At 49.8% G+C, this 15374-nt stretch overlaps 1 protein-coding gene across 4 annotated transcripts; it reads right to left on the minus strand.

The window, feature by feature from the left end:
* Positions 1 to 8682: 8682 nt before the first annotated feature.
* Positions 8683 to 15374, minus strand: ORMDL3 (ORMDL sphingolipid biosynthesis regulator 3). 4 transcript variants are annotated; one of them, XM_081272098.1, is made up of 5 exons: positions 15215 to 15364; positions 13019 to 13090; positions 11472 to 11665; positions 10578 to 10729; positions 8683 to 10203 (listed from the first exon to the last, which is right to left on the minus strand). In XM_081272098.1, the coding sequence occupies exons 3-5, from the start codon at positions 11643 to 11645 to the stop codon at positions 10068 to 10070; spliced, it is 462 nt and encodes a 153-aa protein (XP_081128224.1). In that variant the 5' UTR covers positions 11646 to 11665; positions 13019 to 13090; positions 15215 to 15364; the 3' UTR covers positions 8683 to 10067. The 4 variants fall into 4 exon arrangements, with proteins under 4 accessions (XP_081128224.1, XP_081128223.1, XP_081128222.1 ...); XM_081272097.1 differs by having other exon boundaries at positions 11472 to 11670; XM_081272096.1 differs by lacking the exon at positions 13019 to 13090 and having other exon boundaries at positions 15215 to 15374.

The raw sequence follows: 15374 nt of genomic DNA on the forward strand, positions 1-15374 counted from the left end.
GCCCCTTCATTTTAACGTCAGGAAAACCATGACTTAGAGGCTGTGGAGTTAGGGAGGGGCAGAGCAGGACTAGACCTAAGCCAACTCCAGTCCTGTGCCCTCTTCACAGCCAGTGCTGGCTTGTGTGGACTAGCCAGGTAATGCATCTGTGCTGCCTGGGCCAACAGGCCTTCAGCAAGGGTACTTAGCAAGTCAGGTTGTCCTGGCAGCAGTCTGGAAGCCCAAGGCCAACATTCCACCCAGATTTCTTCTCCAACAGGCAGATTTTCCCCTTTACTATGGTTCCCACCTCTGGGTACATTTCACTACATTCTCAGCCTTAACAACTATACAACTCAAAGTTATTTGTTGTCCTCTGTTTAAAAATGATATCCTTGGGGCCGGGGTTGTGGCTCAGCGGTAGTGTGCTTGCCTAGCATGTGTGATGCACTGGGTTCGATTCTCAGCACCACATACAAATAAATAAAATAAAGGTCCATTAACAACTAAAAAATGTTTTTAAAAAAATGATATCCTTGCCCATTCTGGAATGATGAACATGAGGCCCAGCACCTCACTCACCCTTGTTTGTCTTGCCCCAGAAATTAATAGCTAAACTAGCACAAGAAAGGCAGAGAGGGAAAGTAAGGAAGAAGCGGTGGGGGTGGAGGGAGGACCAGTTTTCTCCCCGTAAATTCCTTCTTTCCAGTCCCTCCCAATACCCACACCTTGCCCTCAAACTCCCCTCCTCCCCCCCTAAAAAAAAAAGAAAAAAAAAACAGGATAAACCCCACTACTACTGGGAGACTGATCTGGGAGCTACCACATCTAGGAAAGGGCTGGTGGTGTGATCAATCTCAGTCCTTCTCAATCCTGAGTCAAGGATTCCTCTTCCCTGGAGCTGTCCCCACATCTCCAGGCTCACCAGCTGCCCAGCCCAGGCTGATACAGAGCCTGACTCAATCTATCCCCACCCCATTGGGGTGTTCAGGGACCCCAGCCTGCTCCCACCAGGCCTTGCATACTCATTCTCTCCTTGTCCACAAAAGGAACTGGTTTTATTTATTTTTTTTACTATTATTTTTTAGTTGTAGATGGCCACAATATCTTTATTTTGTTTATTTATTTTTTATTTCTATGTGGTGTTGGGGATCAAACCCAGTGCCTCACACATGCTAGGCAAGTGCTCTACAGCTCAGCCCCAGCCCCAGCCCACAAAATAAGCTGTTTTATTCAATAGTCCACGATCTGCTCCCGGAGGATAGTCACTTCCCTGAAGTGCTGGGGAAAAGGAGCTCACACTGATGGATCTCTAGTTACTCAGTTATAACACAGTTATCTTGCCTGGTCTTCAAAAAATTCCTGTGAGGTAGACATTTTTATCTCCATTTTACAGATGAGGGCTGAGGCTCTGAAAGGCAAGTATGTGAGTCAGTAGCCTGGCTAAAAAAAGTGGCAGAGCTGAAGTTGAACCTGTGTTTGACACCAAACTTATGCTCTTCCCTCTGTCCATTCAACAAATGCTTTGTTCTGGGCACTGTGGCTCTGCCCTCCTGCCTCCTGGAAAGGAAGAAAGACATTGAGCAAGAAACAAAACACCTGTGTAATTAAGAACCGTGGGGAACACTGTGGAAAATGAAAAGAGGCCATCCGAGTGAGGGGAGGGAACTTGACCCCTTGCTTGGGGCAAGAAGGCCAAAGAGCAGCCGGAACAGCTCAGGGAGGTCTGAAGCAAGAGCTAAGAGCCAGCATCCCCTTGAGCTGCAGTGGGTGGGCCATGGCTGGTTCTCTCACCCCCTCTCCCAGGATCTTAACCTTGTTTTCATAGCTGAAAAAGAATTTCCAGGTCAGGCTTCAAATGTTATATTGCTGCTCTCCTTTGAAGGTTTTCCTCCTCTTCTGTCTCTAGAGTTTCTGACTTCAGGAACAGGTCTTCTTTTCTATTAATTTTTTTGGAATGAGAGGGGTAGTTTCTCCTTCAGCTTCCTGGAGACAGACTGGGGGTGAGGGGTGAGAGTTCAGAACCTCAGGCCCCACCTCCCACTGACACCCCTCCCCAACCATCAGCTACTTCCTATCTGAAGTTAGAAAACTGGAACACAGCACCCATCATAGCTGGCTTTACCCACTGTGGATGGGAAGTGGGGATGCAAAGTGGGAAGAGAACTCACTAGTGTTGACAGTAGCTTCTGCACATCATCATCAACAGTGAGATATTCCAGAGGAAGCACATTTAACCCTCGCCACACACTTATGGTGTGGGCAGAATCACATCCATTTTTCATATGAAGAAATTGAGGCTTAGTGATGGGTTGTGGATGGTTCAGGGTCACACAGCAGTAAGTGTAGAGCTGGGATTCAAACCCAGGTCTGTGTGAGTCCAAAGCACATGCTTTTCCCATGACACTGATCTGGGCGTCTTGCAAGTAGGCACCCCCTTCTCTGAGAAGGGTTTCCAGCTCCTTACATTGGTCCCTGGAGCCCACCTGGCTATACTGCCTGCCTGCCCTTGGGCTCCTGAGGCATCTCTGATTTCATAAGGAAATTCACGTTAACTTAAAATAGCTTGATGGACCTTCTATTATTTGCAACCAAAGAAAGCCATGCATCACTGCCTCTGATGATCTTCCCCTGCCTATCTAGTGTCCCCATGTATAAAGATCATACACCCTCACCCTAGAAAAAAACAGGCATCCCAGAAAAAAACTGAGCTCCCTTAGAAAAACCCTGGAGCCTGCCCCCAGCATTGTTATGGTAAGCAGGGGGAGTTCAAGGGACCAATGAAAGCTCACTGAGGTCCCTAAAAAAGGGAAAGACACCTTCTCAGGGAGAGCTATCCTGGAGAACTGTGGGCTCCTTCCCCTGAACTCCTCCTCCATCACTAGCAATTCCAGCTGGGTAAGAAAAGACCAACACCCCCAGCACAGAACTGTTGCTGAGGGTGAAGCTGGTGATGTCCCCTTAAGTCAGGAAGCACATGCCCTCCAGCTAGCAGAACCTCCAGGGCATTTGATTGGTGCCAGCTGTGGGTGGGGTGGTGGCACTTTCTGTGCAAGAAATGTTCTGCAAGCGGTGTTTTGATTTTACTGTACGCTTTACTTCAGCTCTTTTGTTGAGCACCTGCTGTGTGCTGGGGGTAAATACCGAGAGGTGAGTAAAGTCAGTCCCTTGTCATGAGTTGCTTCCAGTGCAATGAGGAAGGAGGACATGGAACCATGGGCTTGCTCAAAAGAGCAAATCAAGCATAAAATGCTGGCTCTGCCACTCAGTACAAAAGAGCAAGGAGTGGCCTCTTAATACCAGCAGAGGAATTTATCACCCCTGAGGGTAGCAGGGATGGGCGGGAATGGGGGACACCAGAAGAAGGCTGTGTAGAGGTTACTCCTGGAGAAATGAGCAGAGAAGAGGAAGTGGGTTTGAGTGAGGAGTGGGTTGATGCGTGCCAGGATGGGGTGTGAGAGGCTATACCAGCCAGGGTGGCGCATGGATGCCCTTGGTGCCTAGAATGGGCTTCTGCCCTTTTCCCTTCTCACTGCTGACCAACTCCAGCCTCATTTGTTCTCAAGAGATTCCAGAAATTTCTGGTGTATACACTTCTTCACCATCTTGGTTTTCTGTTTGTGGGATCCCCCAGAAGCCACCTGCAATTATTTCTCCTTTGGATAATTTCACTATCAACTTCAAGTCCTTGTCCATTATTTGTAACTCAACTTCTTCTTTGTACCAGGAGTTGAACCCAGGGGACTCAGCCACTGAGACACATCCCCAGCCCCATTTTGTATTTTATTTAGAGACAGGGTCTCAGTGAGTTGCTTAGTGCCTTGACATTGCTGAGGCTGGCTGTGAACTCACGATCCTCCAGCCTCTGGAGCTGCTGGGATAACAGGAGTGTTACTGTGCCAGCTAATTCAACCTTTGGACCTGGAAAGACAAGGGCAAAGGTCTCACTAAAAAAGCTGACCCCAAAAACCTTTCTCTGGAACACCCTCACATAGTGCCAGGTTTGGCCCACCTCAAGTAAATTACCTGACCTCAAGTAAATTACCTGACCTTCTCAAATTTGCTTCCTCATCTATAGCTGAATATTAACAATATGTACTTCCTTCACTTAGGGAAATTAAATAATACAGGTAGCCTTTAACAAAGTGCTTAGCACACATTCCAGGGAGCTAGTCTTATTTATTTGAGAGGCTGAAGTGAGACAAGGAAAAATAAAGCTAAAAAAGTAGGAGCCTTTGCCAATTGGAAAATAAAAATTAAGCAGAATTAAATCCCAGGCATTTGTATGAACCATGCAGATGGAAAGTGAGGCAACTCTGGAATGTTGCCCACCTGCATGGGTTCTGCCCCAACTGATCAGGGCTAATCACGGCACTGATGCTGAGTCAGCAGCCCTGTCAGGGTTAGTGAAGGAGCCAAGGGCCATTCTCTGAGGCCTCCCAAGTATAAACCTGCAGAGGAAGGAGAGCCCCAGCTGATGGGTTTGGAGAACAGGGCTGGATTTCCAGAAAAAAAAAAAATGCATTTGGAACTGGTGGAAACAGACAGGAACAGTACCTGAAATCAACCCTACACATATGACACAGTAATATCTCAGGGCCCATTTGTTTCTTGAGTGATATAAAAATTTGCATGTACTTTGTCAGAGAGAAAAATAATAAAATTTTATATGCCCAAAGAGTACATTATGGAGAAGTGGAGCAGGGAAGAATAAATTTAAAGTAAAAAACTTGACAAATACTTCTTTAGCCAGGGAATCAAAGTCAATATCAACAGTGATAAGGCATGTTAATACTATGTACCCCCAATATAATGTGATAAGAACAGTACTTTACCATGGTCTTCCTCCTCCAAATCCATACCTACAGTTGAACATGAAGAAAAAATGAGAAAAATTCCAATAAAGGGACATCCTACAATACATCCAACCGAACCGGTACTACTCAAAACTGTGAAGGTCATCAAAAACAAGGAAATCTGAGAAACCGTCAGAATCAAGAGGAGTCAAAGTGCTGGGCACAAAAGTGCACACCTGTAATCCCAGTGACTGGCTGAGGCAGGATGATGACAAGTTCAAGGCCAGCCTTAGCAACTTATCAAGGGCCTAAGCAACTGAGCAAGATCCTTCCTGTCTCAAAATTAAATATTAAAAAAAAAAGAAATTGAAGACTAAGGATGTATGTATTTCAGGGGTAAAGTGCTCCTGAGTTCAATCCATAGCACCAAATGAGAGAGAGAGAGAGAGAAAGAGAGAAAGAGAAAGAGAGAGAGAGAGAGAGAGAGAGAGAGAGAGACCAAAAACAACATGACAACTAAATGTAATATGGGGTCCTAAAATAGAAAAAGGACATTAAGTAAAAACTAAAATAATCTGAAGTAAGGATTTTAGTTAGTAAAAAACAATAACAAAAAAAAAATGTGCACACTTTAACCATACCAACAGCACCATAGAGTTGAAATACAAATATATTTTTGAAAAGAGAGCAGGCCAACTTGCCGAAAATGAATTCATAAGACTATTCAATATCATTGCAAGGATTTTTTCAGTTTGGTTTCACCTCTGCCCCTGAATTTTGTATGCAAACAGATAGGCTTTTCTTTTTTTGTTTTTTTATTTTGGTTCTTTGTTGTTTGGTTTTTTTTGTTTTGTTTTGTTTTGTTTTGAGAGACACAAAGATTTATTTAGGAGAGCACAGATATTCAAGGGAGAATGTGAGCCATCGCCAGAGAAAGAGACAGCACCAAATAGGTTCCTTGAAGCAAGACCCTGTCTCAAAATAAAAAGAGATGGGATGTAATTCAGTGGTAAAGTGTACCTGGGTTCCAAACCAATACCAAAACAAAACAAAAAGCATAAGGAGAGCTCAGCTAATTTAAAAGACATTAAGTAAATGTCTACTTCCCCTTCTCCCCTCCCCCATGCAGCTCTTTGGTGTGTTTCTTAAATTGGGGTGTGCAGACGTGATATACAAATCAGCTGATTGGCTTGGCTGATGGCAGTAGGGAATTTAGAATGGAGTAGGGCAGTCAAGACTCTCTGCCTCATCCATCTCCTACTGACCTGGGAGCCCAGCTCCAACTGTCACATGATGCTTCACCCTCCTGCAGTCTGTACTGCAAGATGAGGTCTGTTCTGTAGTAGTGCCATCCCCAGGGGCTCCTCTTCTCCCTCATCAGAGAGAAGCAGTGGAATCTGCCAGCATCTAGGATGCTTCTGATAACAATCATATCCTCTCCAGCATCCACCTCATCCAGTCACATTTCTGTGACATCCTCAAATACACTAAGCATTGTGCCTGGACCAACTGGCTAAAGGAAGCTAATTTCAGTTTGCGGGAGCAGGGTACGGTTTAGGTATTTAAATCTTCTACCTTCGGCAGATTGGAATCAAGGAAGAACCAAAGTTTCCAGACAAGTAGGACCTGGAATGGTTTACCTTCCCCGTTTTTAAAAGGAATGATAAATAAGAGTAAAAACACAGATCCCAGATTCTCCTCTCCCCGGTGGAACTCATCTGGAGGAAGGATGGAGTAGGATTACCCCAAACAAGCAAAGTGAGACCCATTTTTTGCATCTCTCATAGCAGAGTTACCCCCTGTTCCAAGGGGCATGAAGACTGGAAAAGGAAGCCCCTTCATCCCCCAGCCAAACTGTCACCAATGTGACAGAGGAACCAGGAAGAGATAAGGGACAGAGCATCTAGACTTCACATGACCAGCCCTAGCTGGCTGTTTCTTCCCCTGGCTTTGATTCCTGGCCTCCTTTCCTTGCTGTATTCTACAAGGAAGTTGGGATGGGTACTCCTTAGCAACCATTTGTGATTAAGTTGTCCTCAGAAGGAAACAAAGCTTCCCTAGATTCGCTTCCCATCCTACTTCTGGCCACCTTCCCCTCAGTCCCTGCTGCCTGACCCAGCACCTACTTACTGCTCCTTTTCTGCCCCAGCCCCCATTGTGGAAGCCAACTCTCAACTTACTCCCAACCTGGGAATTCTTCTAGGTGTTTGGAAAGAGTGACCAGGACTACAGGCCTAACTCAAAGGCTACCAACCTTCTCTCTTGTCCTCAGCTGCTCACCAAAAGTGGAAATTATCAGAATTCCCTGTCGGATCTCTACATAACTCCTGGCCTCAGAGTCTCAGGAAGATATAAAATATTTCAAAGTTCTCCAGGTGGAGCACTTCTGGGAAGGATGGGTAGGGCTACATGCCCCACCTCCTGGGCCTTTAGATAAGCCTCATAAGCCATAGCTGGGTTGGAGGCAAATTAAACCAAAACCTCTTCATTTCTTTCGGACCCAAGCAGTAGATGGGAGATCCTGATAGATATCCCAGGTGAGTTTGAGCCAGAGAATGGTATAGAACAAGACAGCCTGAGCTGTGCTGCTATCCAGTGAGTTAGAATAGAAAAATGGAGGGCTGGGGATATAGCTCAATTAGTAGAATGCTTGCCTTGCATGCACAAGGCCGTGGGTTCAATCCCCAGCACCACCAAAAAAGAATAGAGAAATGGCATATGGGTGGATATTAACCAAGTGTCAGCAAGCAACGCATGGGTGTCAGGGACATGACAGTGACCTAGGAACCAGCATATCCAAATGCCACACTATGGTGGGCAGCAATGAAGACCCCCAAAGAACAGCAGTCAACACCTGCAAAGAACAGGCTGGGCCAGTATGAACTCAGCCTCCCCACCTACCACATACCCCGAGAACCCTCTCAGGGAGATGCAGGTCCTCCTTATCTGGATGCCACCTACTCTTCTTCATCGACTTCCTTCTCCCTCGCCCCTGTGTCTTCCCTCAGCTATAACCACCTATGTGAATCCAGACTGAATTCTGGTCTCTGCACCCCTCATTTCTGAAAGAACATTTAAAGAAAATGGTGACAATTAATCATATGGCTCACAACAGAAGCCATATGATTAAGAAGCATTATACAACAGAGGAAGAAAATTGAAACTTAAGAGAAATACTTGGAGGAGGCCACACAGCAAGTGACAGCACTCAGATTGGAACAGAGGTCACTGTTGATGTTCCCTGAACCTTGCCCCAACTGCACTCTTTCCAGCCATGGAAGCAACCCAGGCAGTCCCATTCCCAGGACTGGGCCCAGTAGCTGCATTTCTCCTCCCACTGCCGTGTGGCCCCACTTGGGGAGTGGGACGATGTCTGGCGTTGGGCAAAGATCCTGCACTCTTCCAGACCCCCACTTCAAGGATGCCATGAAGCAGGACCAAGACTGGAAGAGCCAGGCTGCTGGGGGGAGGTCCTCCCTCCTGTCTGGGACTTTGCACCTGTCCTGGGAGTAGGAGATAATGCGGCACAGACACCCTGAAAAGCCATGTCCTCAGGAGATAAGGACTCCTCCTTCTCGAGGCTATATGAGCCTCAAAAGTCCTGGAGTTACCTCTTCCCTTCCCACTTATGCTCAGAGACTAGGAAAGACCTTGGAAGAATGGAGAGGGATGGGGAATTTCAGAGGGAAGGGCTGTCCCTCTCACCCCCACCACTCCAGTTGTAAAACCATGCCTGGACTGACCCTCTCCCTGGTCACTGAAGGGCCCCTGCCTATGAAGTCAGAGGTGCATGGCCTAATGGGGCCTAAGAAAAACCAGCAGTCCCAGAGTCCCCACCACTGTGTCAGCAGGAGCTGCTGCCCCCTCCCCCAGGGCCCTCCAGGAAACAGAGGCCAGACACAGAGGAAACAGGAACATATTGCCCTTTATTTGCGTTTCTCAGAATACTGTACAAAGGGAGTAAAAATCCTATTCACACTTTGCTTAGAAAGATTTAAGGTGAAAGTTCCCTGTGATACTTGGGGTGGGGATGGGATAGGAGGCAGAAAACAGGATGAGTGAACTCTCCTCCTCCCTCAGGCCCCCCAGCAGAAGGCTCAGGCACTCACACCTTTTCAATGTAACATGCTCCCAGTAGGACTGGGGAGGGGAGAAGGCGCCTCCTCTCTAACCAGCCCCACCTGTCTCCCTCCTTGGATTGAGACAGTGGCTGAGCCACCACCCTGCCTGACCCTTCAGCCCACCACCAAGTGGAGGTGGTTTCAGAGCCCCACGTGTACCTGTCCCTCAAAAGGCCCTGCACGGCACCAGTCTAAACAGGGAGGTCACAAGGTGAGGGACTATGGAAGGGCCCCACTGTCCACTGTTTCTGTTGCAGCTTCCTCACACCCAGAGGACAGTGTCAAACTGTACCTGTGCTCACAATGACATAGCCTCTTCCACCCAAGTCCGCCCCTCACGCCAGTCCAGGAGTTTCAAACCCACAGCCACTTCCCTAACCTCTCCCCAAGACCATTCTGTGGGTGAGGAGGAGGTAGGACTAGCTTCTACCCACTCCCCTTTTACAACACATGTCCACTACTGCTGAGGCCCATTCTTCTAAGACTCGGATCACTACCCCACCCTTACCCACCACTGCCCTCTCCCCAACCTCCACTGGGACCAGATGGCAAAGCCCTGGCCCTTTGCCTCCGGAACCAGGCCATGTATGCCCCACCACCACCTCCCCTCACCCTCCCCGCTCCCATCCAGCACCCAGAGTAGGGTGCGGGAGAGCCACCAAAAGCTTGGGACTAGGATCAGACAGCTCTCTACCCAGAGGGGTGAGGTATTGTCACACACTTGCTTCCATAGATACAAAAATACACTGTCGTCCTATAAACGAAACAATCCAGAAGCCGTACCTTCCTCTGCTCCCTCACAGGGGTTAAAGTGCTTTGGCTGCCTGAGGGTAAACAAGCAAGCAGGGATTTCTCCCTTGCCTCCTGTCCCAACCCTGGAGATCTAGGTCCATGTTCAGCCTGGGAGCCCAGCCCTTCCATGACCACCCCATGGAGTCTATTCAAAAGGCAAAAGGAAAGAATCAAAAAATCAGAATGGGTTAGAGCCCAGGGGTCCACCCCAACCCACTACAAGCTACTCCAAGTCGGCTACTGGGGAAGCAAGGGGGAACTAGGCCCAGAGGCGTGATCCCCATCTCCGGCAGTGTCCAGAGGCTCCTTGTCTTCAGCATCACAGCAAACGCCTTCCACCCCTCCCCTGCCACCCCAGGCTAGGGAAGGGGCTGCACCCTCAGTACTTATTGATGCCAAAAATGCGGACTCCATGGAGCTGGGGCAGCTTAGGGATGAGAACGCTCATCAGAGACACAGTGTTGAGGATGAAATGGATCTGGTCGTACTTGGTGTAGAAGCTGGTTAGGAAGTACCTGGAGGAAAAGGTTAGGGAGAGAGATGAAAAAATGGAGGTCACCTCCTCCCTCAGAATTCCGACCACTAAGGAGTTATAGGAGGTGTCTCCACACCAGAAGTGGAATGGCAAGATCTCCCAGGCTACTGCGGCCCCTATTAACTCAGCCCCCTCCTGCACCCAGGCCTGTGGGCCAATGTCTTTCCAACTGAGAAAAGAGGGCCAGGGAGGCCCAGGCCTGAGTGCAGTGTAAGACCCAGGGATCTTTCGCCTTCCCTTCTGTTTATTCCTACATCAAGGGCCAGAGTTGGGGAGGGGTTTAGGTCTGGCTGGCCCCAGGCTCCCCCAGGCCTTGTCCTGCCTGCTGGTGTCCTCACTAGTGAAGGCACTCACAGCACAATGGGCGTGATGGTCAAGAACTTCCGAGAAGCCGTGAACTGGACCCCGTAGTCCATCTGCTCCCAGTGGGTCAGCAACCTCGCTTTGCCCTGGTCTGGGGTCTCGAAGGGTGTCCCTTTCACTGTGTGCAGGAAGATGTACATGCCCTGGAGAGGGGTGCCTTCGTTAGAAGATACAAAAGGCCAAAGGGCCCCCAGCTTAGCTCCTCGACCCAGTCACAGAAGTAGTTCCAGGTGATCTGCAGCCTCCCCCTGTTGGGCAGGGGGATATGGGCTGGAGGCCAAGATGGAGCAGCTGGGAGACTGGCATAACAAGAGGACTCCAGGGGGAGAGGGCAGGCCTGGCATGAAGAGACTGAAAGGAAGAGAAGTTAGTTGCAGAAAAGGCATAGAGATGCTACCTTCCGGCCCAGGTAGAGCCTCCACGAGCCAGAAAGGAGGGGCAGGCTGAGGGGGACTGAACCCCTGCCTGTTCACCAAAGGAGTAAGAGGCAATGACTGCTAAGGGGCAAAGGAGGACCGGAGTGAGGGGTGGCATGAGATCCTAACTTGGGGAAGGAGCCTTTCTGCTCCAGGCTAGGCTCTAGGATTCCTGGGTGCTGGGGATACTTCAAAGCCCTTGGTTCAGTTCTCAGTAGCCAACTTCCAAATCCACAAGCCACCCCATCCAGGAGATGTAGACAACTCTGCAGATTTGATTCTTCTTATAGGTGTGTACAGAGCTGAAACCCAGGAGGAGGAGTGGGATGGAAAGGTAAGAGGTAGGCCTGGGCGCTGGCAACAGCTGTTGTCAGGTCATCACCCTGCTACCCAGCCCACGTTTGGCAGATTCCTTCTATTCCTCAGCCCCATCAAAGAGCAGCACATATGGTCAGATGCAGGTTCTCACCATGTTGTGGATGAGGTTGGTGAGGGTCCAGACGACAGGGACACTCACGAAGGGGATGCTCAGCAGCACGACATGAAGAAGCCCAATGGCGAGCACGTAGGAGAGCCAGATGCCACGGCTGTTCATCACCCGCGTATTGGGGTTCACTTCACTGTGTGCTGTGCCCACATTCATCCTGACACCCCTCTCCGCTGCTGCTCTGCAAACAAGCAGCACAGGTGAGACAGGCCACACCACTTCCTCTGCCCCCTCACACCCTCTGGATCTTCCTTCCCTGAGAACTCCATATAGTCTCACTGCTTTGGTTCACAAGAATGGAGGCTAGAAAAAAGTTTATGTGCACTTGGCTCTAGTCATTTCCTGCTGCTGGGGTGGGAGTAAAACTGGGCTGTCCTATGCATCATCCCATCAGGACAGTGCCCTATAAGTGCCTGGGGACAGATCATCAAAAGATATTCAGGTCCAGAGCAGAGAAATCAATGCCCATCCCCTGCTACTGCACTTCCATGAGGGTCCCCTTCCTACTAGGGGGAGAAAAGAGGCCTGCCCCCTAGAATTCTCCCTCAGTATAATTCCTGCTGGCTCTGTCTCAACTGAGGGCCTGAGGAGACCTCTCCAACCCTTCCACAGAAGTAAAAGAAGGTGAGGCCTGTGGGTGAAGTACTTTGAGGTCACTATTCCCACCCACCCCTAATTTTCCAATCATAGATCTCCCCAAAGTTTACCCAGGAGGACTGAAGGAGAAAGAGGGTGGGAGGAGAAAATAGCATTAAGAGACAACATTTGCTCAGATCTGGAAGGCTCCTTTTTGGTGACACAAAACTATACACCCAGACATTTTATCCATTTGGCAGACACTCAGGCTAACCCTTGGGATGCCAGCCATTCTGGTGTCAAATCTCCAGGGCCCTTTACCCCACCAAAATTCTCCCTCAGCATGATTCCTGCTGGTTCTGACTCACTGAGGGCCTCAGTAGACCTCTCCTATTCTAAGCCCTTCCTACAGGAGTAAAAGAAGGCAAGCCCTGTGGGCACAAGCAGTAGTGGATGAAGTACTTTGGGGTCACTGTTCCTATCCACCCTAATTCTTCGATCCTAGATCCAAACTTTGGCCCAGGAAGACTAACAGAGGAGAAAGAGAGGGGAAGGAAGGATACAGAGAATGGCCAACATCTATAGTTCCCACAGGCAGCTGGAAGCCAACCTCCCAAGGACACGAAATCGTACCAGTGACCTCCTTCCTGCCTTTTTCCTTCTCTGCCCCAGCCATCCTCATCTCAACCTCCGTTCTCAGCACCTGTTTCCAGGTATTAACACTGTCCTTTCCCCTGCCCAGTCCCAGTGTTAGAAGCCCTGCAACAGGAGGAACCAGAAGGCTGCCCTTGATGCCCAGGAAATAGTGATCCCTATCTAGAGTGGGCAGAGGGGAGAAAAGAAGGCAGGAGGGGGAAGATCTGCCGCTTGTCCAGAGCCTGGTTGTCCCCAGACCCCTGAGGGTCCTATGACTAGCAGAAGGTGGGAACAAAAGTTACCTGTGTACTGCTCACCTCCTTATCTAAAGTAGGATCTTGCCTGCTAAAGACCCCAAAGTCATCATCATGGTAGCAGCCCCAAATTTCCTGGTAATACAAAAAGGAGTCCCAGATGGAGATATTCTAGAAGTGCCCAGAAGACCACCTCTATCACCCCATTGGGCCAACCCCCTCAAACTCAGAAACTACAACTCCTGGCAGGATCCTAGCCAAGCTTGCACAAGACCCAATATCCTCATGGGTTAGTTCCTTACTTACAGAACAATGAGAGCAAGTTTCCTCTTCTTAAAACTCAAAGCTTTCAAAGCTTACAAACACAGTTTCCCAACAAGTAAACATTGTCAACCTCTTCTCCCTATTTCTCCACTTCTGGGAGAAGGATCAGTTGATTACTAATGGAAATGACATGTACCCGCAGACACCAAAGTTCCAAGAGTGCGTTCTGGCTGCCAGATTTTTTCTTAGTTTATGAATTGCTAATATCTATTTTTTGGGGGAAGGGGGTGGTGGTCTGATAGGGTTTATTTCAGGGTACAGGCCTGATAGGGTTTACTTCAGGGTAAACGCTGGGGTACACACTGATGGAAGTGATGCTCCTGGGGCCCATTGGCCCAGCCCATTAAGCTGGATAATTGAGCCTAACAGAAACCCAAGGAACTAGAAAATCCATTGTTTACCTTCCCAGAGCCTTGGGACTTCAGTTACCCTAACACAGCCCTTGGGATACCTACTACACAAAAGCCTCCACCTGGGACAGGGGCTGTGTCTGTCTAAGAAGTGAGGCCTCTGAAGGACTTACCACTATGGAGAGGGAAAAAGCTCTCCAGAAACTGTTGGCCATTCCTTCATAAGTCAGACCTCCAGGGCTGTAGGTGCAGAAAGACTTCTAGCCCTCCCTAGCATTTTGTCCAGAAGTGAGAAAAGCCTTGCTGGATCCCAAATCATAAGGCTCTACTCCCTCTTCTGTCTAACAGTGCATCCAACAAAGCCCAATGAGTCTGGGAGGAACCTTGATCTAGGTCCTAGATAACACCTTGGGAAGCTTCTTTCTTAAGCCTGAACACTAGGTGCCCTGAGAGCAGGAAACCCTATCAGACCACCACCCCCTTCCCCCAAAAAATAGACATTAGCAATTCATAAACTAAGAAAAAATCTGGCAGCCAGAACGCACTCTTGGGACTTTGGTGTCTGTGGGTACATGTCACCTCCATTAGTAATCAACTGATCCTTCTCCCAGAAGTGGAAAAATAGGGAGAAGAGGTTGACAAAGGCAGACAGGTCCCCAGCAGCTGAGGCTCTAAAGTTTTGCTGCCATAGCTGGCAGGTGGCTGCCATCACCGGCCCCTGATGTGGTTTCATAACCTGCCTCAAACCAGAGCCTGCAGCAACTCTGTTCTGTTAACCACTTTTTTGCTGGAAGTTCTTTTCCCCTCCCCCTTGGCTCCACACAGGGACATCCCGGCCCAACCAGTCTGTCAGACACTCACGTCAAGGCCAGAGTGCGCCCCAGGGCAGCCACTAGGTAAGTGTTTCCCATTTCCTCCCCCAGGTAAAAGCAATCCTTTAAACAGCAAGCCTCCTGCCTTGTGGATGATGAGCCCAAATATCCAGGCTTGTACCCTGAGGACCCCAAAGGAAAGTCCGTGGCAGCACACCACATAGCTCTATCACTCCACCCACCCACAACTTGCAGGACCAAAGTGGCTCACCTCTCGCTCTGGTCCAGCCTCCCAGACTCGAGGGGTTAGTGGGAGTGGAAAGAAAGGGAACCCTCTCCAACCCGGGGGCAGGGAGGAGCGAGGAGGCGGAGTCCTCACTATTGTTGGGGTTTTCGGAGTGGGACTTCTGGCACGAGGGCCTCCCGCTTTGCTTTCCAGCTAGGGACCTGACACTCGGAGCCTAGCAGGGTCCGGGGCCCCACCCCCAATCTGCATGCGTTCACCAAGCGAAAACCTTTATCCCCGAAGTCCAGCCTCTCCCCGCCCCCCACCCCAGCCGAAACACTCCTCCCCAAAGTCCTACCCCCGGCCTCCTACTCCTACTTTCCTCCTCCGGCACCTCCTCGTGTGATGCAGCCGCCTCCACCCCCAACCACCCTACCCCGATCTCCAGTCCGCGGCGCCCCTCCAACAGCCCCCAACTTATCTGTTGCCCCTCCTCTAGCCCTAGGCCTTCGGATTCCGCCACCCGAAGCTACCGGTCCGAACTCACCGTGCGGAGCGGGAGGTCGAGGGCCCGGGAGGGGTGCCCGGGAACAGGGGCCGCAGCTGCTTCAGCAGCTGTAACAAACAGCGGCGGCAGCACCCCGCTGGCAGCTCCGGCCGAATCAGCGCCTCGCGCCGGCCCCCGCGACGTCACCGCCGCGCGCCGG

Source organism: Spermophilus citellus (assembly GCF_964194105.1).
Source record: "Spermophilus citellus genome assembly, chromosome: 17".
In the NCBI taxonomy this organism is placed as follows: Eukaryota; Metazoa; Chordata; class Mammalia; order Rodentia; family Sciuridae; genus Spermophilus; species Spermophilus citellus.